We start from the raw sequence: 23458 nt of genomic DNA, 5'->3' as shown, positions 1-23458 counted from the left end.
AAACCCAGCTGGCTTTTTTAAGTTGGCGCCTTGCCGTCCGCCCTCTTACAGATCTTACAGCTGCTCCGAAAGACCGTGGGTGGGACGGGAGGGTGGTAGCCTGAGGGAAAAAAAGAACGAGTACGAGAAGGGCGACGTGGAGCCGAGGCGCCACGCTGTGCAGCGAGGCTAAGTAAAGCGTGGAGATGAGAAGAACCTTCCCCGAGCCTCCCCGGTAACGCTTGGCGCCGGGATCACGCGCGAGGCTTATCAACAGCTGAAAGTGAAAAGGGGGATTTTTGCTTTCCCGTTCGGCGAAGGTTTCGCACGTTTATTGTATCTCGGTTCGGGTTTCTCGGCGCGTGTCACGGTCGGCGCTCCGACAAAGACGCTTCCCTTGAAAACCCGCTCTTTATTCCGTTTCCTCACGTGCATGACGGGCTTCGGAATAAAGACCTTGAGCCCGCGGAGACGTTTCGCTCACGTGGCCGCTTCTGCTTTTTCCCTTTCGCCGACGCAGGAGTGTCGTCTCCTGGTCGCCGATGTGCGCGTCATCTTTCCGTCGCCAGTTTGCTAATTTTCTCTCCGTTTCCTTCCAGTCGCCCTGCATGTCCTGCAGCGCCGCCCTGATACCAGGGGAGGATCAGGTTCTGGAGGAGGGAGAGGCGCACGATGGCTGCCATGACGACCACAAAACCATAAACGGCAAGGTTAGACCGTTTGTTGTCACCCGAAGCCGAGAGACGAGGCTCGTGATGTCGAATTTCCCACCGGTTATTTTTCGACCAAGTATCGAGTAAAGAGCCCCAACGGCTAAAATAAGGGAACCACAAATAGCGCGATGAAATCGAACTCCCAAGTGTGTGACAGAGCGCTCGAATGCGTGTGTGTTAGCGGCGCGCTAGTTAGCGCGACTAGTCATCAGCAACATTTGAATCTGTTTTTTTTTATTTATTTTTTTTTTATTTAGGACGCCGCAGTCCCGAGGCGTTCGCCGGCCGTGTCGGCGGGCCGCAGCCCCAAAACGCTGAACGGCCTGCTCAGCCCGCGGCTGGAGGCCCTGAACAACAGCCAGACGTCGCTGTGCGAGATGCTGCAGGAGAAGGAGAAGAAAACGTGGGGCGGCGGCGCCATGGGCATGGACCACTCGGCGCTCATCCCTCTGCGCTCCAAGAACTTCAGGGAGAGGAGCGATGCCCACTTTGTGGATGTTATAAAGGAAGACAGGTACGAAGGGAGGTGTAATGATAATAATAAATCAGAGATTAGTCGATGAAGGCGGAGATCTCCTGTGTTCGGCGGGACACAGATATTAGGCTTCTCTAGATTGGGAGGGTTAAATGGAGATGGCGGAATCTGATTAACGTAAGGAAAAACAGATGACATTGAATTTTAAAAAGCAAACAGCTCTCAGCCTCTGCGGCCTCTTTTAAATTAAATGCGATTCTGCCGATTCTTCCTCTCTGCCTGTCACAGCCTTATGAAGGACTATTTCTACAGACCTCCCATAAACAAGCTGAGCCTCACCTTCCTGGAGAAGAGCCTGGAGTCTGCCTATCAGATAAGCTACCAGGAAGAGGTGCGTACGTGTGTGTGTGTGTGTGTGTGTGTGTGCGCACGTTGTTTTGTATATCTGTGTTTAATGAATACAAATACAAATGCGGATGGTTTTTTTTTTTAGCCAAACATTCTGCATGACTTCGGTTCCCGGTGTTTCTGCATGGGGTTCCTCCGGGTTCTGCACGCAGGAGGTTCACCGGAGACCCTAAATTGCAAATGAACGCGTGAACGGTTGCACGTCTACGTGCCTCACGTCCAAGGACGGCCGGGACGGGCGCCGGCGCTCCCGGGACCCCGAGCGCTGGATTAGCCGCGTAGATAATGAATGAATGAACGCACGAGCGACTGAAAAACGGTACGAGTTGCCGTCCAGATATCCGATGGTCGTCCGGGGATTCACCCGCACCGAAACGTCCGGTCGCCTCCGATGTAAACACCCGCTCGTGCACGTTTCTCCGCCTCGCCCCCGTCCGGGCTCTCCGCGTGTCCCGTCTGGGACGGCCGTCAGCACCGTGGACCGACCAGACCGGTCCAGACTGCGGCAAAGACAAAAATCTCTGCAGGACTCTGGGTGTCGAGGTGTCTGGGCCGCTGGTGCTCTCTGCTGGTGGAACAGCAGACGTGCATATTAGTGCAAAAAAAAAAAAAAGCATGAAGGTGAATTACGCATCTTTGGGATCGTAAGATAGGTTACGATAAACTTTATTGAGCCCCATAGGGGGAATTCCTTTTGTCACCCCAGCGTGAGGGTTGTAATGTCAAAAAGTTAAAAAAAAGAAATAAATATGAGCATAAATAGAGAGACAGAAGATAGTAAGACATCCATGAATAAATAGACAGCGGCGACAACAACATCAGGGATAATAATGGGCAACATAAAGGAACACTGAGGGTGAAAAACGCACAACCAGATCTAAATGATAATATAAATAAAGTGAAAATAGCAATAAATAAAATCTTCTTCTTCTTCTTCTTCTTTCGGCTTTTCCCGTCAGGTGTCGCCACAGCGAGTCAACCTTCTCCATCTAACCCTATTCTCTGGATCCTCCTCTCTCACACCAACTATCTTCATATCCTCTCTCACTACGTCCATAAATCTTCTCTTTGGTCTTCCTCGAGACCTCTTGCCTGGCAGCTCCAATTCCAGCATCCGTCTACCAATATATTCTCTATCTCTTCTCTGTACATGACCGAACCATCTCAGTCTGGCTTCTCTGACCTTCTCTCCAAAACATCTAACATGTGCCGTCCCTCTGATAGACTCATTCCTGATCCTCTCCATCCTGGTCACTCCCAAAGAGAACCTCAACATCTTCATCTCTGCAACCTCTAGTTCTGTCTGCTGTCTTTTGGTCATTGGAACAGTTTCTAGTCCAAACATCATCGCTGGTCTCACCACTGTCTTGTACACCTTTCCTTTTATTCTGGCCGATAGTCTTCTATCACATAGTACCCCTGACACTTTTCTCCACCCATTCCAACTTGCTTGGACCCGTCTCGTCACCTCTTTTCCGCACTCTCCTACGCTCTGGACTATTGACCCTAAGTACCTGAAATCCTCCAGCTTCTTGATCTCCACTCCCTGTAGCCTCACCGCTCCACCCGAGTTCCTCTCATTCACACACATATATTCTGTCTTGCTGCGACTAACTTTCATTCCTCTCCTTTCCAGAGCATACCTCCACCTCTCTAGATTTTCCTCTACCTGTTGTCTGCTCTCACTTCAGATCACAATGTCATCCGCAAACATCATGGTCCATGGGGATTCCTGTCTAACCTCATCTGTCAGCCTATCCATCACCATTGCGAACAAGAAGGGGCTCAGAGCTGATCCCTGATGGAGTCCCACCTCCACCTTGAACTTCTCGGTTACCCCTACAGCACACCGTACCAGTGTCTCACAGCGAGCATACATGTCCTGCACCAGTCTAACATACTTCTCTGCCACTCCAGACTTCCTCATACAATACCAGAGCTCCTCTCTTGGCACCCTGTCATATGCTTTTTCTAGGTCTACAAAAACGCAATGTAACTCCCTCTGGCCTTCTCTGTACTTTTCTATTAGCATTCTCAACGCAAATACTGCATCTGTAGTACTCTTCCTAGGCATGAAGCCATACTGCTGTTCACAAATGCTGACTTCTGCTCTCAGTCTAGTTTCCACTAGTCTTTCCCATAACTTCATTGTATGGCTCATCAACTTTATCCCTCTATACTTGCCACAATTCTGCACATCCCCTTTATTCTTAAAAATAGGCACCATCACACTTTGTCTCCATTCTTCAGGCATCTTCTCACTCTCTAAGATCCTGTTGAATAATCTAGTCAGAAAATCTACCGCTGCCTCTCCTAGACACTTCCACGCCTCCACAGGTATATCATCAGGACCAACTGCTTTTCCACTCTTCATCCTCTTCAATGCCTTCCTCACTTCACTTTTACTAATTTTTGCTACTTTGTGGTCTACGATAATCACCTCTTCTACCCTTGCCTCTCTTTCATTTTCCACATTCATCAGTTCTTCAAAGTACTCTTTCCATCTTCCCATCACTCTTCTAGCATCTGTCAATACATTTCCCTCTCTGTCCTTTATCACCCGGACCTGTTGTACATCCTTTCCATCTTTATCTCTCTGTTTCGCCAACCTGTATAGATCATTCTCACCCTCCTTACTATCCAACCGAGCATACAAGTCATCATAAGCCCTTTGTTTTGCCTTTGCTACCTCTATCTTTACCTTTCGCCGCACCTCCCTGAACTCCTGTCTGTTCTCTTCAGTCCTCTCAGTATCCCACTTCTTCTTCGCTAACCGCATTCTCTGTATACACTCCTGCACTTCCTCATTCCACCACCAAGTCTCCTTATCTACTTTCCTTCCAGATGACACACCAAGTACTCTTCTACCTGTCTCCCTGATAACACTAGCTGTTGTTGTCCAATCATCTGGAAGCTCTCCCTGACCACCCAGACCCTTTCTCAACTCCTCCCTGAAAACCATGCAACACTCCTCCCTTTTCAGCTTCCACCATTTTGTCCTCTGCTCTGCCTTTGTCCTCTTCATCTTCCTTGTCACCAGAGTCATCCTACAAACCACCATCCTATGCTGTCTGGCTACACGCTCACCTACAACTACTTTGCAGTCACTGATCTCTTTCAGGTTACCTCGTCTATACAAGATGTAGTCTACCTGCGTGCTCCTACCTCCGCTCTTATAAGTTACCCTATGTTCCTGTTTTTTCTGGAAAAAGGTGTTCACTACAGCCATTTCCATCCTTTTTGCAAAATCTACCACCATCTGTCCCTCTGCATTCCTATCCTGGATACCAAATCTGCCCATCACTTCTTCATCCCCTCTATTGCCTTCACCGACATGTCCATTGAAGACTGCACCAATGACCACTCTCTCATTTCTGGGAATATTCTGCATCACTTCATCTAACTCATTCCAGAACTTCTCCTTCTCTTCAGATTCACATCCCACCTGTTGGGCATAGCCACTAACAACATTGAGCATCACACCTTCAATTTCCAGTTTCAGACTCATAAGTCTATCTGACATTCTTTTCACCTCTAGGACTTTCCTAACAAACTCCTCCTTCAAGATAACTCCTACTCCATTTCTCTTCTTGTCAGTACCATAATAGTACAACTTAAAGCTTGCTCCTAAGCTTCTAGCCTTACTACCTTTCCACCTGGTCTCCTGGACACACAGTATATCCACCTTCCTTCTCTGCATCATGTCCACCAACTCTCTACCTTTTCCTGTCATAGTCCCAACATTCAAAGTCCCTACTCTCAGTCTCAGACTCTTTCCTTCTTCTTGTTCTTGTTCTTCGACCCACAGTAGCCCAATTTCCATTAGTACCCTGTAGGTCATCAGTACCAATGGCGGTCGTTGTTAACCCGGTCCGCGACCGATCCAGTATGGTATAGTTTTGGTTGACTCGCATATTTGGTTTTGGCAAAAGTTTTACGCCGGATGCCCTTCCTGACGCAACCCTCTGCATTTATCCGGGCTTGGGACCGGCACAGGGAGACACTGCTCCGTGTCCCCCCAAGGCAGGCTTGGAGGGACACGGGCCAGTGCCGCCCTGAGGCTGCATTAAAATAGCAATAAATAAAATAAATAAGCAAAAAGAGGCAGGGTGTGTACAGGCTGGGACAAACAGGGATTTTAAAAAAAACACAATTATAAATCATGAATTAAATGATTTAAATAATGATTATAATTGATATAATTATAATCATTATTTATAGTTACAGTGTAATGTAGTTGCAATATATTTCAATCACTTTTCGCGGGAGTTACCTTCAAAGAAAAAGTGAATTTCCAGATATATGAACCCTTTTATTTTATTTTTTTTATCAAATGAAATTTTGTTTAATTTTACTATATTTTTTCCTTTTTTTTTTCTGTCTGAGGATAGAATATGGCTATGTCATCGTGAAAAAAAAATTCAAATGCCGCAAAAAAAAAAACGCTAAAGAACGAAAAATCCCCAGAACCGAGTAACAAAAAAAATCCGCCAAGTAGCAATAGAGGCAAACATCTCTTTGACGGCTCTTGAATCTGTTATTTGTTTGTCTTCACGGCTTGTTTTTACCCTCTTTCCCCTCCCGCTGTTTATTCTTTCGGCCCGTCTCTCTTCCAGGTGGAGAGTCAAGCCGCCGTTCAGACTTTCGCCAGTCCGACGTTCAGCTCTTTCCTGGACATGTTGCTGTGCTGCTCGGTGTTCCTGGCCCTCTCGCTGGCCTGTTTCCTCCGGCCGCTCGTCACCCGGCTCAGCCTGCCGGCGCCGGCGCTCGTCTTGACCGCCGTGGCGGGCGTGCTGGAGGTCCTGGCTCTCTTCTTTGCCGTCCGGTGAGGAAACCGTATAAAATGTCGTGACCGCTCGTGGGAAAATTCTGCACGGAATATGTGTTTTCTCAGCGGGAAAAGCGCGACGAGTCAGGGATCGGCCGCGTGTTCGTGTCATCTAATCCAAATAACCTAAAAAAAAACAAAAACTGTGCAATATTTCATTTCACTGTGCAATATTCAGAACTGTGCAATATTTCATTTCAAAACAGCTACACTACAATTTTTCCTTTTATCATACTATTGTGCACTCCTTACCTCACTTGTTACTAAGACACTTATAGTTTTATCACTTGTTTACTGAGACACTTTATAGTTTCACTGAGACACTTTATAGTTTATAGTTTATTTTTATTTCTAATTCTGCCTTTTTCTTTTTATTATTTATTACTGTTATATTTTCTGTAACTCTGGCACGACAATTTCCTTCCGGATTAATAAAGTTGTTCTTATCTTATCTTATCTTAAATGGCATCCAGCTAGCTTTTAGCCTCTTTCTTTGTCCTTCCCCCCCGCAGCATGGCGTTCTACCTGGACGGCGCCCTGCACTGCACTCGGACACTGATGCGAGCCATCTCCGGCTGGATCCCTCGTCACCTGATCGGAGCCGTCCTGGTGTCCCTGCCCGCCGTCGCCGTCTTCTCCCACGTCTCCTGCGACATGCATCTCTCCATCCAGGTGGATTTTTATATTTCTATCCCGCATCGGGTTCCAAACACGACCGTCTTCCCTTCGCGATGACGTGAAGTTTGACCGATGTTTCCGTGGGAATCTGTATCTCCTCAGTTCACCATGTTCATCTGCTGTGCCGTCATCATCGCTATCATTCAGTACTGTAATTCCTGCCAGCTCAGCTACTGGATGCGCTCCACCTTCGCCACTTTGGCGGGACTGGCGGTTCTGCTGCTGCTCTTCGGCTCTCCCTGCAGGTACGCCGCCGCGACTTATCGCCGATATCGCGCTTATAGACGAAATCGGTCCAAGTTGAGTCGCGACGAAATTCGCCCGGTGTATTGATCGGCGCCCGATCTGTCCCGTCTCTTCCAGTTTTGCCGAGACGCTGTTTCTCAGGTAAGTGGAATTTGTTTTGCTAATCCCCCCCCCCCCTCGGAACGCGTGTTAGAACGTGTCGCCTCATTTTTAATCGCTCAACGCCCCTCCTGAATTAACACACGGCTTGTTTCGGTCAAGCTTCTGTCGATTGAACCATCGGTCGGTCTCTTCTCGCCTCCCGCTCGGCGTCCGTCCGTCTGTCTTCCAGGTCGAATAAAGACGACGTCAACGGCTCCGTCCTCGTGACCGACAGCCAGGAGGTCCGTGACCCGCAGCCCGACCCCAAGGACCTGCTCGGCCCCGAGGCCTGCGTCGCGTTTTTCCTGCTCCTTCTTCTCGTCTGGTTCCTGAACCGTGAATTCGAGGTCAGTTACCGGTTGCATTACCACGGCAACGTCGAGGCCGACCAGCACCGCATCAAGATCCAGAACATGAGGGACCAGGCCGACTGGCTGCTCCGCAACATCATCCCCATACATGTTGCCGAGCAGCTGAAGGTCACGCAGAGCTACTCCAAGAACCACGACAACGTGGGGGTGATCTTCGCCAGCATCGTCAACTTCAGCGAGTTTTACGAAGAAAGCTACGAGGGGGGCAAGGAGTGCTACCGCGTTCTCAACGAGCTGATCGGCGACTTCGACGAGCTCCTCCAGAAGCCCGCCTTCACCAACATCGAGAAAATCAAGACGATCGGCGCCACCTACATGGCGGCGGCCGGACTCAACGCGCAGCAGTGCGCCGACGCGGCTCACCCCCACGCCCACCTCCGCGCTCTCTTCGAGTTCGCTCTGGAAATGATGCGCGTGGTGGACGACTTCAACAAGAACATGCTGGGCTTCGGGTTCAAGCTCCGGATCGGCTTCAACCACGGGCCTCTCACCGCCGGCGTGATCGGCACCACCAAGCTCCTGTACGACATCTGGGGCGACACCGTCAACATCGCCAGCCGGATGGACACCACGGGGGTGGAGTGTCGGGTGCAGGTTAGCGAGGAGAGCTACTGCGTGCTCAGCGGCATGGATTACGAGTTCGATTACCGAGGTACGGTTAACGTGAAGGGGAAAGGCCAGATGAAGACCTTCCTTTATCCCAAGAGCGGCGACAGCGGCCCCGTGCCACAGTACCAGCTCTCGGTCTCGCCGGAAATCCGCGCGCAGGTGGACGGCAGCATCGGGCGCTCGCCCACCGATGAAATCGCCAGCATGGTGCCCGCGACCGGTGCCGCCGCCAACGCCATGGTGCCCAGCGCCAGCGCCGGCTCGTCCACCCACGCGGGGCTCGGCCACGAGCGAGAGGCGTCGAGGCCAGACGGGCTGGGGAGGCGCCCGTCGTCGCCTCACGCCAGGCGCTCCGTCTCGCACAGCGGCCTGATGTCCGTACATGTGGACGGAGTCGCTCCCTCCGCAGCCAAAAAACAGCACGTCGTCCCGTCCGCCGCGCAATATTCAGCCCCGCCGGCCCGCAGCGTGAAGGACACGTACAAAGACGAGGGCATCGCAGGGGAGTCCACCAGACTCTGAGAAGGAGTTACAGCGGCGCTCTAATCGTACATCCTCCTACCCTTTAAGCTCTCGTTCTCGCAGGATGAAATTAGTAAAAAAAGCCGCGTTCCATTGCGAGCCGGGACGGGATCAGAGGGAACGGACCGACCCGCCTACAGGCCCCGAAACCGCATGAGCCGGAGTCTTCGAAGGTCTGAGGTCACTCGCGGCGGGCGCTTGGTCGGCCACCCGGGAAGACGTCCCATCATCTCCCCTCCACCTAATTCACGATCGTCTCACCTTTAATCCAGACTATTTCTTTTAACGTGTCTTTTAAGTGCCTTTATATCAAAACGATGTTTAGATGAAGCCTTTTTGAGTCCGGGAGGAGCGGCGTAAAGGGAACACTGTACATTCGCAAACCTTTTTTTGTGTGTGTGTGGGACGGGGGGGGGGGGGGACAAAAAAAACAAAAAAAACAAAAAACGCTTTGCTTTTCTTTTCTTACCGTTTTCCTTTTTCAAACTGCGGTTTGCTATGACATTTTTGCCTTTTATCAGCAAGCAGCTACGCAAGTGCTACAAGGCAGGGGGAGATACGCTAACGTATGTATTAGTAAAAAGCCGCACTAAAATCCAGCAGGACCTGCTTCCGTGTTCTTACCGAGCTAATGTTTTCACGAATAAAAGAATAATCAATACAGGCAAAGGGCAGATTAGGTCGAGCTGTGAGTAGAATTGTGCACGTGTGTGTGCGTGTGTGCATTTGTGTGTGTGTGTGTGTGTGGTAACGAGCATTAGCGAAGAGAAACGCCGATACCTTTATGACAACAGGCTCGCTAATTGGTTGCTAACAGTTTAGTAACACAGAATCAAAACAAGTCCTGCTCGCTGGTGTCGCGTGGCGCCTTTTGGCCCGCCTCGGCTAAGATCCCCTTATCATCTTAGTACCGTGGCCCGGCGGTCTCGGGTCGAACTAATCGCCGCGCTTGCAGCTTCGTAAACTGCCTGGCCGTGCCCGTCCCCTATCGCACAGGCACCTGTGGGAAGTTTGAAGCGGCATCCGTCGTCGCCGGGTATTTAACGCCGTCCCGCGAGGTACCTGTGGAATGTCTTTAGCTGTGACCCGGGATCGATTAGAGGAGAAAAACACCCGCCCGGGTCGCCGTGGGTTACACTGTGTGTTCGCTGATAGTGCTTTTGAGACGCGGATAATCATAGCCGAATGTCACAAATTACTTGAACTGCTCAGGCGGATGTGCTCTCTCACGTATTTCTACGATTTGAAAGACATTACTGGATTCCGAGTGCCGGACACGTCACCTACTTTACAACATGTATCGGCATGAAACTTAATGTATTAGCACTGTAAATGCAATTGCGGCGTGCAAGATGTATTTTGGGTGTGTAGCTAGGGTTCGAGTATTCCTTTTTGACCGCGCTGTTTCCATTCCGTCACCTGAGAAAGCCGCGCCGATGAAACGCGTCGTGTGCTCAGACGCCGGACATTTCCGACACGACGCCCGTGAATGTGTCTCACACGGAACGTCGCGCAGCAACAAAGCAAAGTACTTTTGACAGGGAATTCGAAACGTCAATACCTTTAAGTAATAGAACGATACTGGCGAAAAAGGGAAAGTGAAACAAATGACCATTTGCCTTTTTTATCCATTAGCGTCAGGGTTTACGTTTTCCCATTTGTCCTCGAGGGTCAAAAAATGTGTCTTGTTTTGTTTGTATTCGCGGAGTTAGAATCGCTGGTGCCTTTTAGCTCTCAGCTTGATTTTCCCTGTGGTTTGCATTTTCAGCTCCAGGTTGCTTGTGATTCCGGAGACGCTGAATATCTCTCAAAGGCTTATGCCACGCATAAGAAGAAGACGAAGAAAGAAGGCCGGTTTTGTCTAATTTTTAAATCCTATTTGTTAATGATGTTTTCTAAAAACAGTCAGTTGGAGTAGTGCCTTTTCTTAATACATGAAATTCAGCGTAATTGTACTAAACGTGGCCTCACTGCTGCTTTTCAGTTCCTCTCCTTTATCCTGCCAACACGTCGACTTCGTTTCAAATGCACTAATACGATTTGACATTTAGTTTCGAAAAGGGTAAATGAACTTTACGCTAATGAGCACACAACCCTAGTACCCACCCAAAGGAGTGCACCTAACACGACAAAACACCGACACCTGAAATAACAGTTGTCGCTGTTATCAAAGAATAAGTGCTTAATAAAGGTCATGCTCATTGAGTGTCAGGTTATGTGCATTAGCTATAATTTTCTTGGTCAATCTGATAAGCTTATTTGAGTATATTGTGTTTTTAAAAACCTTTTAAGTACAGTACATTATTGTTGTTATTGTATTTAGGACAAACTGGCTCATGGTGTCACCTCTTCTTTTTGATTTCCACTCGTTTTGATTTTTTTTCACTGCAAATACCACTTCAGATTTTGTTTTGTTTAGATTAACTGAGATGTGAGTGACATTCTGAACTGGCAGAATGAATAACGGGAGGGATTTTGATGCCAAAGAGTGTCATTGTCATCGCTCTCATTTTTCATTTTAGAATGATTTGAAATTGCTATTTTCTCTGATTGTGTCCAAGATAGGTCATTCCCATATTCACTGTCCACACATTTGCACAAGGCACTCAATTTTTGTGTACAGCCTTTGTATTGTAAAGTATCCAAGCGTTTTCTATTTATACATGTGCATGTACTAGAGTATTATACAGTATCATGAGCTAGCTTATTTTAAGAATGTTGGAAAATAACTGTGCATTCTATTTGCCTGCATGTAAACGCGAGTGTTTGTAAAAACGTGGGGTTGTGTGTGTTATCGGAAGGGATGCTTAGCGGGATTGTGACCTGGATGTTTCTAGTTCAGTTTATTATCTCAGAAACTATGACATGCTATGATAATAAAAGCTCAGTCAGCACAGGTTTCATTCGACACATCTAATGACTCTATTACACGTCAGAGAGGGAGACGGGCCGTCGCTTATTCGACTCATGTCCTCAAGAGCTGTCGCTTTGGAAATGTTTTGTATATAGTGAGCTCATAAGTATGCAAATGAAGTTTAAAATCAAATAAAGTTAGTTCTTGGGAAACGTCTGTTGTAATTTACAGAGCCGTAATTGACAGATCCACCGCAGCTAACTCCATTCGTATCATTCGTGGGGTTAGCTGCAGTGGACTGTAGCCACATGCATCAATTACTCTGACTGAGTTTTATTTTCTGCCTGGTGCACTACTCCATTACCTTGCATCGCTCTTTTGCATGACAGCATTTAATAAACCTGATATGCTTATGTATAAATCTATTCAACACAATGTAGTTTGGATGGGCTCCATGGCAAGCCATTCTGTGGCCTTGAACTAATATGACTTTATAAAACAAACCAAATAACGGCAACAGCCAGATAATGTTTTTGAAAGTACTGAATCCAGCTCTCGCTCTGAATTCTCAGATTTACAGAAGACCTAAACGGGGTCAGTTCAGATATTCGGAAATAATTCGAGTGAATGCAAAAGTTTTTAAAATGTCCGTAAGATTCCACTGGCAAACTTATAAACAAAGTTATTTTTTAAAGAAACGGCTAACAAAACAGAAGGGGTAAGATTACTTAATTCTAAGGAGTTGTTGCATTGTTGTAAAACTAAAAAGCCATACGTAATATTGATTCCAAACTGCTGCTCAAAAAAGGAGTTTTTTTGTCATTGTAATCTTTAATCCTAATTTTTTGTGAGACGATTTAGAGAGGCGCCTACGAATAAAATGCATTATTATTGTTATTATGAAAGCAGGTAGAGCCTGTGTTCCGGGTAGAGCCGCGTACGTGCGTCCACGTGACGCACGTCGGGACTCTGGTGACGTCACGACGTCGTAGTACGCCGCTCCCCCTCCTCCCCCCGCGGTCCACCGAGCTGGGAAGAAAAAAAAAAACTTTTTGTATCGGAGGAATCAGCAGCCGCCATCTTGACGCGGCTCGGAATCGGGATTTCTGGGGGAGCATTAATTTTAAAAACCGAGCGGAGCCGCTCACGTCGCACTCAAACGGCGTTTTCCGGCGCTAAATCGAAGAATTAGTTATTCCGACGAGGATTAAGGCGAGCGTGTGAGGTTAATCCGGTTTTTTACCGTGTCGACAGCCCACTGTATATTTGATTTCCCTTTTAGAGAGCGCCGTTTGTCGCCGTCCCTCCGTCCCGAGCCGCTGTGTTTACCGGCCGACAGCCGCCGGAAAAAAAATCCTCCACATTGAAATTATTTTCTGAATTTTGCTCTTTTTATTTCCGCCCGCGGCCGATTTTACGGGCGCTCTTTTGGCCGGCGAAAAAAAAATGATTCCTCGCGGACGCCACAACGGCCATCCGCGGAAAAAGTGCCCGGCTTCGGCGCTGCGCACTATTTCATGATCGATCTCGATTTTGCTTCGCCTCCCGGAACCGAAACCGCTCCCGGACGGAATTGTTGGGGATAATTATGTGGGTGTTGGGTGTTGGATTATCATGGGGTGATCTTCGGCGGCGAAGCGTGGCGCTGTTGCCTCTCTTTTGAAAGCCCCCTTCCCCCGGCCAGCGTTCCGCCAGCCAGCGAACCCAACGGTTCATTCGATCCTCCGCGGCGTAACGTGAGAGAAAGTTCCCCGGATATCCCCTCACCGGGAGCTCCCTCGGGTTGGACCGAGCTTCTTTTTTTTTTTTTTATTTTAAATCATTTTTATTTTTTATTTTATTCGACCCCCCCGACCCTATCTCTGGAGACGAGGATGGCTGACAATCTGCTGGACGTCGGACCCCCCACTGCAAAGCGACCCAAGCTTAATTCCCCTCTGTCGGGATCCGATGGCCCAGGTGAGTGAGAGCAAGCTTTTACTACTGTGTCGTTATCTTCACCCTCCTCCTCCTCCTCCTTCTCCTCCCCCTCGCCACGGACACGCGTACGTGGGGTGGGGGGATTGGCGTCTTGGTTCCCCACGGGAGGGTGGGGGTGGGGGTGAAGCCAAGCCGTTAGCCGGCCTGCGGAAATGTCACGGGACGCACGTCCACGGCGCCTGCAGGATGGGCTGATGGAGGCTACAGGTGACTCTTCCTCCGCAGCGGGACACTTCTCTGCAAACTTTTTTGTCTCGCAAGAATTCCGAAGCAGTCGTTTGAAAATATTGGGAGCAGCTTGAAGTGGTTTCAGTTTCCCGGGCCGAGAGCTTCCTTTTTCCCCCCCCCACTAAAACAACCTTACACTTCAGTCGGAATCTGCGATATAACAAGACTTGCTAGCCCAGATCCCGTGGTTGTGGCAAAAACATGAATAAAATGTGAAAATATGCCCTGCGTTGCAGTGTAAAGTAAAAAAAAAATCCGATCTTTTCCTTCATCCCTGCTCCCTCTAAAGGACTGAAAATCAGCCAGGTAGATTGCGGTGAACCCTGCTGACCCCATTAACCTCATTGGCAGAGGAAATAATCTCTCCACACCCATAAAGTCATAAGCCTAGTATCTGTGAGAGGAGCAGCCGTGCACAATCCGCCCCCCTCCGAGTGCTAGTACCGGCTTCCGTCCTGGTTGTCAAGAGCGCAGCCCCGAACCTCTATTTCATCACACCGCCGCTGGAGGTAACCGGGCTGTCCAAGTAAAAAGGTGCCTCTTGGCCATGAAGATATTATCTGATCTGCCAAAAGGGGATTGTCACATTCTGCCAGCGTATTTGTCGAGCAGCGCTGGGCTAAAGCGTGGCTGCAAAGTTGAGGCGAACAGAGGATGAGAGCGAGTGTTAGAAAGTAGCCCAAGGGCCCGTCTCCTCACCTGCTCAACCTGAAGAGCAACTTTTCCCAGGTCGCTCGGTGGAACTGGACTTAAAATGTAAGTACTCCTATCATGTGTAAGACAGTCAAGTCATGCACAAGTGCATCGTACCGGTCCTCTCACGCATGTGTGGTGAATGTGCGAGCCTTCGGCCGACAAACAACGCATCGGTCGTCATGTGTGTTACACGTTGTTTGTATGGAGCTGAACAATACTCACTAACAGAATCATGGTCATTTGGCCGGGGTTAAATAACGTGTTCCTCAGTTACCCTTGTTATCTCTGATAATTACTGATCTGCCCTGTGCGTCTAATTTATTCAATCAATTATTGCCTATAAATTGAAGTCCAGCTTATCTGTTTTCGGTATGACGGGTTAAGAAGCTGACAGCATACGAATGAAAGTCTGAGGTTTGACACATTAATATGTCTGCTACCTATCTGATTGGTATTAACAATTAAAAGTGTGATTGAGCTGGGACTAGGATTGCGCTTCTATTGTTGCTCTAAAATTTCCTGCGGAGTTAAACAAAATGTAATTAAAATATTTGAATTGCAAAAGCTGCAATTTTGTGTTCCGACTGTCAGAAAGTAAATTAAAAAACAGTGCTGCAGAGATGCCTCCTCCAACTCTGTGCGTCCAAAAGTCAACCAATATGTTTAAGTGAAGTGGCACAATCTTTGTCTCCAGTGGTATCAGCAGAGAAAAGCATGTTTTTGACAGGAACAAATATGTCAGATCATGACCTCTGTTTATTTTTCACAAGTCAACACCTTATTGTAGTTATTTCAGTGTCATAGAAATGTATTCACAGCAGACCCAGACTTGAAAGCTGCAGTCGTCCAGATATTCATGGAGCTCCCCGAACTCACTCTGCATGGGTTTTGTTGCTACTCACGGTCATTCACTTTACAAACAGGTACCGTCATTGAAAGTGTCTCCAGAAAAAGTAACAGAATGCAGAAAAGTGCATGAAAATAGATATTTAGATATTCCAGTTTTGCTTGCTGAGGGAATCTGGAGTTTGTTTGTTTTTTTCTTTAAAAAGAAGGGGATGCATCATCTTTGGTGAACATGCGTGCATTTAGAGATGCAGAAATCACAATTTTCTAAGTTTGACTTGCCATTTTAAATTTAGACCAGCCTCTCTCCCAAGAGCGGTGGGCGGCTTGACAGCATTGACTAACATAGTTTTAAAGCAGTGAAACACATAACAGGTGTCAAAGCCAAGGGTAACTCGAGGGTTTCGGTCCGTGTGACAGACACACCTCCTGAGACTGCATACATGGGTTTCAGTGGTTTTGTGAAAGAGATTTGAGAAAGGGGGTTGACCTGCTAAAAGTTGTGTCACATTTTTGGCGGCTTCATTCTGAATTGGACCTCCCAGAAAGTTAGTGAGATAATCCTCTGCCCATTGATTTTCATGATAGAGCACAGTAGTGCCCAGAATCATAGAATCAGTTTTCCCTATTTACATACCTTTCTGTGTTTGGCTTCATTATTTATTCAGCTGACATGCTGTGGTCTTGTGCCAAGGTAACTCATCTTCTCAGACGGGTGACAGGAACTTTCGTGGGGTAATAAAGCAGCCTGACATTAGGTCTCCTCCCCCACTGCACGCACACACACACACACACACACACACACACACACACACACACATACACACACACACACACACACACTCACACACGCAGACGTCCAGCATTACACTCGGCAGTCGCTGCTAGATCTGCTGTGTTTGAAGTTTAGGATGTGCCTGGCTGCAGACAGGGGGATAAGAAAGAGTTTTTGTCTGTCTGTCTGTCTGTCTGTTTCTGGTCTCTGCACTTCGTTGTGCAGAATCATCCATGTATTCTATAGAACTACAATATTTGTACACTAATAAAGAGTAAAGACACCTCCTTTTTCCCCCATCAAGCCAATGGAGCTCTGAGTTTTAGCTCAAAGACAAAAATTTGCCGCCTATCTTTGATGTGTCTATTAATAAATGGCCGTTATTAATGGCACCGCAGTCTCTTGTCTGTATGTACTCGCTCCTTTGGCCACAGGCGAAGAGGCATGTTTTCATTTGTATGGTTGGGTGGGCGTGTCATTGCTGGTGAGAAATGTACAGCTGCTCTCCACTTGCACTGCTCACCTAGCATCCTCTCCTCCATCCCCGTCTATCTAGTGTGTACGATCTGTTGATAATGATCATATGCACATATTAGCATGTGTTCAAATACAGTCAGACATCAAAACCCACTGTTGACCGGCATGACAAAGATGATACCCCATAGCTGCAGGCTGATGTTTCAGTTGATGCGGAACAGATTGCCTTAAAAATGCTGGTTGGTGGCAGCGAAAACCATCTTCCTGTGCCTTGTTGTGCGGCCTTTGCTCTGTCCCTCCTCCCCCTATTTTTACTTTCATTCACACATTACAGGATGCTAATGTCTTCTGGTGTGTCTGCAATAGGTAAAAAAATTCTCTTTATTTTGTGTAGCCCTGTTCATATTGTCTTGTCCTCCTGTCTGCATGTGGTTTTCACCAAAGGAGCATAGCAAAGGACAGTACCTCTTCTTTACTAGTCACGCTAATTTGTGACATCTTGAAGAGATCGCCGCCTATCTCATAAAGAACCATATTCAATATTTTACGACCAGTCAATCAAGTGTAAACAACTGCACAATGCCTACTATTTATTTTATTTTCGCATTGCCCAGTCAAGTATTTATATTACAAAGGTTTGGACGTGGTGGTGGACACGTTCTAAATCACAAATGCTTCCCCTCAAGGTTCTCGAAAACTTGGGGGGGGGGGGGGGGTTGTTTGGGCTATCAGTGTGTATGCAACTTATCACAAGCTGTTATCAACTGCCATAAAAGCCCCAGAAAATAATGCTTGATATAACTGCACATTCTCTGCCTACCAGTTGTTGACAGCAAAGAATGGTTGCAAGTGTATGTTTCGGAAAAACTGACTAAAACCTCTGCTAGGCCCAACATATTTATCCAATATCAGAGAAATACTTGCCTCCAAAAGAGACGCCAACGGCCTCATCAAACATCCAAATGCCACGTTCGAATTATCTGAAACATGCAGCATGTTTTGCGTCTTTTAGGATGCAATAAGCTGTCAAGGAAATGCATTGGACTGAGGTTTATTCATTTATTTGTTTTTTGATTTAAAAAAACTTGGATATTTTATTGATCCCTTGTGGGTGAATCTGCTGCATTAATCCCGTCATAGGTGAGCCATCAGCAGCGGGCAGCCACTGAGCGCCGTCTGGGGAGCAATTAGGAGTTCGGTGTCCCGCTCAACTGCATCGACAAGGAGGAGCTCAGGAATCCGACCTGGAGCTTTTCGGTTCGGCTTTCTAAGAAAACCGCCCTAGTGACTGAGCTTTTAATTCAAGACGCAGCATGAGGGACGCACCTTTGGTGGGGGGCGGAGACTGAAATCACAATATTGCGCTTGTGTGGCAAGATTGTCAGATAAAACAAAAACAGAAAGGTGAAAAAGTGGAAGTGTGTGTTCACATGGTGTAACAAATGTGGTGGGACCTGGCTGAGGTAGCTGAAGCGTGGGCTCTATTACAAAGACACCACGGCGTTGGTCCTGTGTAACCCCTACTACGTGTATCAACATCTCTGAAGAGACAGCCGCTGGAAGAAAGCACCGTAACTCCGTTGTCCTGTGTACTCTGTCTCCACTCGAGCGTGCAGGAGTCGAATTGTAAACACACTGAATGTGTTTGTGTGTTTGAAGTCCTTCACCAAAACTTGATTTTTAATCTCTCCCATATTTCTCTGCAACACTGTAACACCACGTGTCTTCAAATTGTTTTGGGGCTTCTCTGCTTTAACGGACGTGACTGACTGTGGTAACAGACAAAAGCTGCTTCGTGAGACTACAAAACAGGGGGGGGTGAAAAAAAAAGAGAAGTGCGTGTTTGTCCCAGTATTTGTTACAGAGAAATGATTAAGAATTCAGTAGTGTGTTTCAATAATTTACTAAGAATTCACAAGTGAACTTGGAGAAAAATTCAAATCCATGACACGTGCTAATTTCACCAGTGATAATTTCATGTTGATCTGACTTAACATTTTTATATTGTTGGCTAAATTTCAGCTAATCCTCCTTACTTGAATTGGACAAGCTGTTGCACTTGTTTTGGTTTGAAGAGATTTCCTCGCCTGTCCTGCTCTAGTATGAAATTGTAGCGTAGTAGCAAGTCAGCATGCAAAAGTTCTGGACCTGATTCTGTAGGAAGTTCTCACTTGCGCCTCGTTTTGTAAATATTTATCAGTAGCCTCGGGTTTCTTTGCATGGCGCTCATTTAACGTTCTCACATGGTTGTGGCATGTTTCCGTTCACTGAACGAGTCAAAAATGACTCAAGTTAACTTTACAGAATGCCACCGTGGATTGAATCCACAAAGAGAGACTGAGAAATGAGGTAGAGAAGAATGAGAGTAAGTGATTTTAGTGAGAGACTGTCAGGGAATCCCATACTACGTTAATTTTACTGCGAGGCAATTTGATGTCAAACCGCTGATCTTACTGCGCACGGGTTTTTCCTCTTTACTTGTTTTTATTATTTGATAATAAAGTTAAGTTGGTAAGTGTAGATTGCTGTCTTAGAAATCAATAAAATTCCTGATTTCTGGAAGTCAAAGGGGTTTTGATGTAACTTTTGAGTACTTCATCCAGTGCAGTGACTGAAGCCTAAATGTTGCTGCAAAGTAATGCCCTGTATTTTCTTTGTTTAATAGGTTATTGAATAAGATGTACATTCATATTTGGTCATTTTTACCGAAGTATTAATTAGATTTTTTTTGTTTTGTTTTTTTCCCTCATGGATAGGGTGCCGAGTCGGGTTTGTTTAAGTAATTTTTTTCCTTTGTCTTTGCAGCCAGCTGCGTGAACCATCCACTTAGGAGTACGGTCAATGTGTTGAAAATGAGGCTACATCTCCTTATATTTCATCCCACGTTTTCCTCCACTCACTTTGATCTATTGTGCGTCACATCCTCACCATCTCGGCCACTTGCTGTTGAAGTCTGTGACTGCTGGCATGCAAGATCAGTCTCCTGAGTGCATGCAGAGGATTTTCCTGCATGGTCAACCACTCAGGAGATAGCCTTTCACCGCCAGCAGAACTTCACGATCATGCGTAAGGTCAATGACTCGCCAATTTGATTCTGAGGTAAAACCACGTGACAAGACAAAGCAATGCAAGGACAGCTGATTTGATAATGCTGACAGATTCCCGACGTCATTTGTGGCCTGCTCTTTACTGTGTGCCGGAGTATTTCTTGTAATCTTAGTTTCATTCTTACAGTCAATTCACCAGGAATGAGCTGCATGACTTCCCCGAATGTACTTAAAATACTCCCACAATACTCCCTCGCTCTCGTCAGCGCTCCCATTCCTTCAACTTTAGCCATCTTCCTGCCTCTTTACCATAACATTTTCATGACAAACATCTCAGCGGCCTTTTCCTGTGTTGAAATGAGGTCTTACGCGTGCCACTCCTTCTGGTCGCTGTAGACACTTTACACAAGATTTTGAGAATTCCAGTAACATTGAAAATAATGTTTTCTTTCCTGTATAACATATTTTAAATGGAGCAACGCTAAATATGCTTTAATTGTTATCAATGAACCAGCCTGTGATTAGCTACAGTTTAATTTGATAGCTGGTGGAGGCCTTTTCTAGTGTGTATGAGCAGAAGTGTAGCCAAAGACCAGATCCATCAGTGGTCATTGACTCTTGCATTAAACCTGGTAATGTTACTGTGCACACATGTAGGGATAGTGTTGAAAATCAAAGACTGGCACTTCAGAGCAACTGGTATGGCTTTCTGCACTGATGAACCAAAACATGAGGGTTGACAGGTGGAGTGAACAACACTGATTATCTGTTTAGAATTCATTCTCCTGAGCCGATGTGCCGATGGCGGTACAAGTAGGTTCATGAAAGTTTTGGGTGAATTCAGCAAGGGTCAAACTGTGATCGCTAGATGTCTCGGATGTCCCAAGTTCATATGTGCTGTCGTTCCCAGCCAAAAGTGGTCTAGGGAAGAAGAAAACCGTGAACTGGCACCAGGTTTGTGTATGTGGGAAGGGAGTACAGTGGTGAGACCCAACTTGACAGTTAGACAACTTCACATTCCAGGAAAAAAAGTTAATGCTGCTTGGAATAGAGAGGTGTCGAACACACGGGTCATCACTGTTCGTCGCATATGGGGCTGCGTCGCTGCAGACAAGTCAGGGTGCACGAGACCACATCCTTTCCACGCTGGGTGCACCCTCAGCCTTGGAGCTGGATCATGGAGCAACACATACAAAATGGAAAGAAGGCAAGCTGGCACCAGAGTAATGCTTTGGAGCGCGTACTTCTCAAAAACCTTTTGTTGTATAATTGATGTGGATATTAATTGACGCGCAACACCTTTTTTTTTTTTTCTCGGCGGCATGGTAGTGCCGCGGTTAGCGCTTCTGCCACACAGTAAGAAGGTTCCCTGTGACTCGTGGTCTTTGTGTTTTGAGTTGACATGTTCTCGTTCTCCTCCGTCTGAGTAGGTTTCCTCTGGGTTCTCTGGTTTCCACCCACAGTCCAAAAATATGCAGTAGGTTAGTTAGATGCTTTTAACCCCATTGTGTCTCTCACTATAGGATTGGCAGAATTAACAAATCAAATTGTCATTATCACTCCTCTTATCATCTCTCACTTGTACAGTATTTTGATTGGAAGTACTCTGCGAATATATTATTATTCCAAAACAATGTTTCAGACAAAGTAGGCTCCCTCTCTTAAAAAGTATTTGCAAATGGTAGTGGTCTCTTCAGGAGGATGTTGTGACCTGCGGCTCTGGTTCAGGAATGATTTGAGGAACACAATGACTTCCAAGTTGTGTCTTGGCCTCCAAAGTCCCATTGATTATCAATGATGGCGAGCAGGGGGTCATTGTATACTTGCAGTGTTGATGGAGCGAGCGGGGTTAGCGTCATTTCCGGACCACAAGCTGCTACTGTTTTCACACGCTTTTAAAAAACTGCAGCTTAAACAATGATGCGGCTAATTTATGGATTTTTTTTCTCTGGCTAATGAGCTTCACACCACCAAAACATTGAGCCCCGTCACATCGGACCGATGAAATGACCGTGAAATTTTGAGAAGACGATTTCAGTGGTTTTAGTGCGCAGGAGAAAGACAAAGATCGCGATCAGCTTGAGTAGGAAAAAGCTACTATAGAAAGGGATAGAAAATTGATGGATGGATGGGCTTTTTCTTATTTTTTTTTATACATAATTTTTATCAGCCGTGTTTCAAGCGCTGCTTGGAAAAAAGCATTTCCACTACATATGTGTGGATGTTTACGGCTATGTATTTAAAATGTTTCGGTGTAACCGAATATATCTCACAATGTGTTTATCTGCGGCTTATGGACACGTGCCGCCTATATATGTACACATATATTTGTTTATTTTTAGCCGGTGCGTCTTATATTCAGGTGCTCTCGATAGTCTGGAAAATATGGTTTTCCACCAAAATTCAGACAAAAGTTGCTGATAATATCTTGAAAGATTTGTAATTTATCTTTCCTGTTTTGAATAGTTAATATAAAGCAGTGCTTAGCACATTATTTGAATGAAGTAAAATGCAGTAATATTTATTTGGTGTTCATTGTTGGAGTAGTTCTAATGATATTCTTCAGCCGGTTTTTTAATTACACTGAATTTAATCTAGAATAAAAAAAAAAAAAGCATGAAATGTAATTGAAAAATGTACTAGTCTTTGTTTAAAGTTCCTCCAACATTATTTTTCATGCAAACCTCTTACTGTTTTTTTTTCTTCTCTTATGTCACGGCTAACGTTCGTTGATCATTTCAAAGCCAGGATTTTAAATCTAAACTTCAGTGGTGAGAAATCCTCGACAACCTCTCTCAGATTTTCACTGATGAACCAAGAGCAACCGTGCATGCGTTGTCCTTTCCTTCATTGATGTTGATAATCCCACGAGTTCTTCTATTATGTTGTCAGTATCAAAAGAAACGTGCAAATTATGGTTACACGGAAAATGAAGTTTATCACGCGTCAATTATTGGACGTATGCGATCAGTTGTCCCGTGTGCTTGTCTTATTAAAGGTATTTGAGTCAATACATCAAAAACAGGCACTCAACCACTGCCTCATTTAAGGATAATAAATCAGATGAGTTACACGTTAACCCTACTGTGCGTGGCGTCGACCGCCCGGTGCAAACACTGCTTACAGTCTTGAGTGCTTTTGTTGTTTCGTCAACAAAATGCTAGTTATCTGTGTTTTTCTGGCACATTTTATTTCCGCTTGCCTGCTTTGAATTGCCTCACAGTTTCTCCCAAACATTGCTAAGGCAACAGCAGCCTGCTATTCTCTATCAGTCCTGTCCTCTGCCATCAAGTTCCTATGGTAAACAGTTGCACTTCTCTTAACGCTATTCCTCCGATACATTGATATTTTCATGAATTAGACTGTGCGTAATAGTCACATTCTCATCCTTTGGCACCAAATCTAGTTTATAAACCGCTTTGATTCATCTTCAACCTTAACAACGTAGGAGTTGCATACAGTCAGGTGTGTTTATGGGGTGTGGCGGTTTAGCTGGTTAAATATTAACTCCCCGACTAATGCTTCTGTGAAGGTTCACAGTCATCTAGGTCATGGTCAGTCATCGTCACGTCGTACCGTGGCAGG

At 46.2% G+C, this 23458-nt stretch overlaps 2 protein-coding genes across 4 annotated transcripts in view; both read left to right on the top strand.

The window, feature by feature from the left end:
- Positions 1–12036, top strand: part of adcy9b (adenylate cyclase 9b) — a 48996-nt gene extending 36960 nt beyond the window's left edge. The window contains exons 3-10 of the mRNA XM_086175570.1: positions 579–689; positions 950–1206; positions 1456–1558; positions 6192–6400; positions 6916–7075; positions 7184–7326; positions 7445–7468; positions 7659–12036. Of these exons, the coding sequence (XP_086031696.1) occupies positions 579–689; positions 950–1206; positions 1456–1558; positions 6192–6400; positions 6916–7075; positions 7184–7326; positions 7445–7468; positions 7659–8970 (2319 nt within the window). The 3' untranslated portion in view covers positions 8971–12036. The remainder of the gene's footprint in view (positions 1–578; positions 690–949; positions 1207–1455; positions 1559–6191; positions 6401–6915; positions 7076–7183; positions 7327–7444; positions 7469–7658) is intronic.
- A 1559-nt stretch (positions 12037–13595) lies between these two features.
- Positions 13596–23458, top strand: part of crebbpb (CREB binding lysine acetyltransferase b) — a 36331-nt gene continuing 26468 nt past the window's right edge. For all 3 annotated transcript variants that reach the window (XM_086175713.1, XM_086175715.1, XM_086175712.1), the window contains exon 1: positions 13596–13783. In XM_086175713.1, coding sequence (XP_086031839.1) covers positions 13699–13783 — 85 coding nt within the window. In that variant the 5' untranslated portion in view covers positions 13596–13698. The remainder of the gene's footprint in view (positions 13784–23458) is intronic.

The sequence above is a fragment of the Fistularia commersonii genome, chromosome 28, assembly GCF_037954325.1.
Source record: "Fistularia commersonii isolate RoL2024-O1a breed Wild chromosome 28, RoL_Fcom_v1.0, whole genome shotgun sequence".
Taxonomy (NCBI): Eukaryota; Metazoa; Chordata; class Actinopteri; order Syngnathiformes; family Fistulariidae; genus Fistularia; species Fistularia commersonii.
The sequence above is the reverse complement of the archived record's forward strand: the minus strand, read 5'-3'. Positions and strand labels throughout refer to the sequence as shown.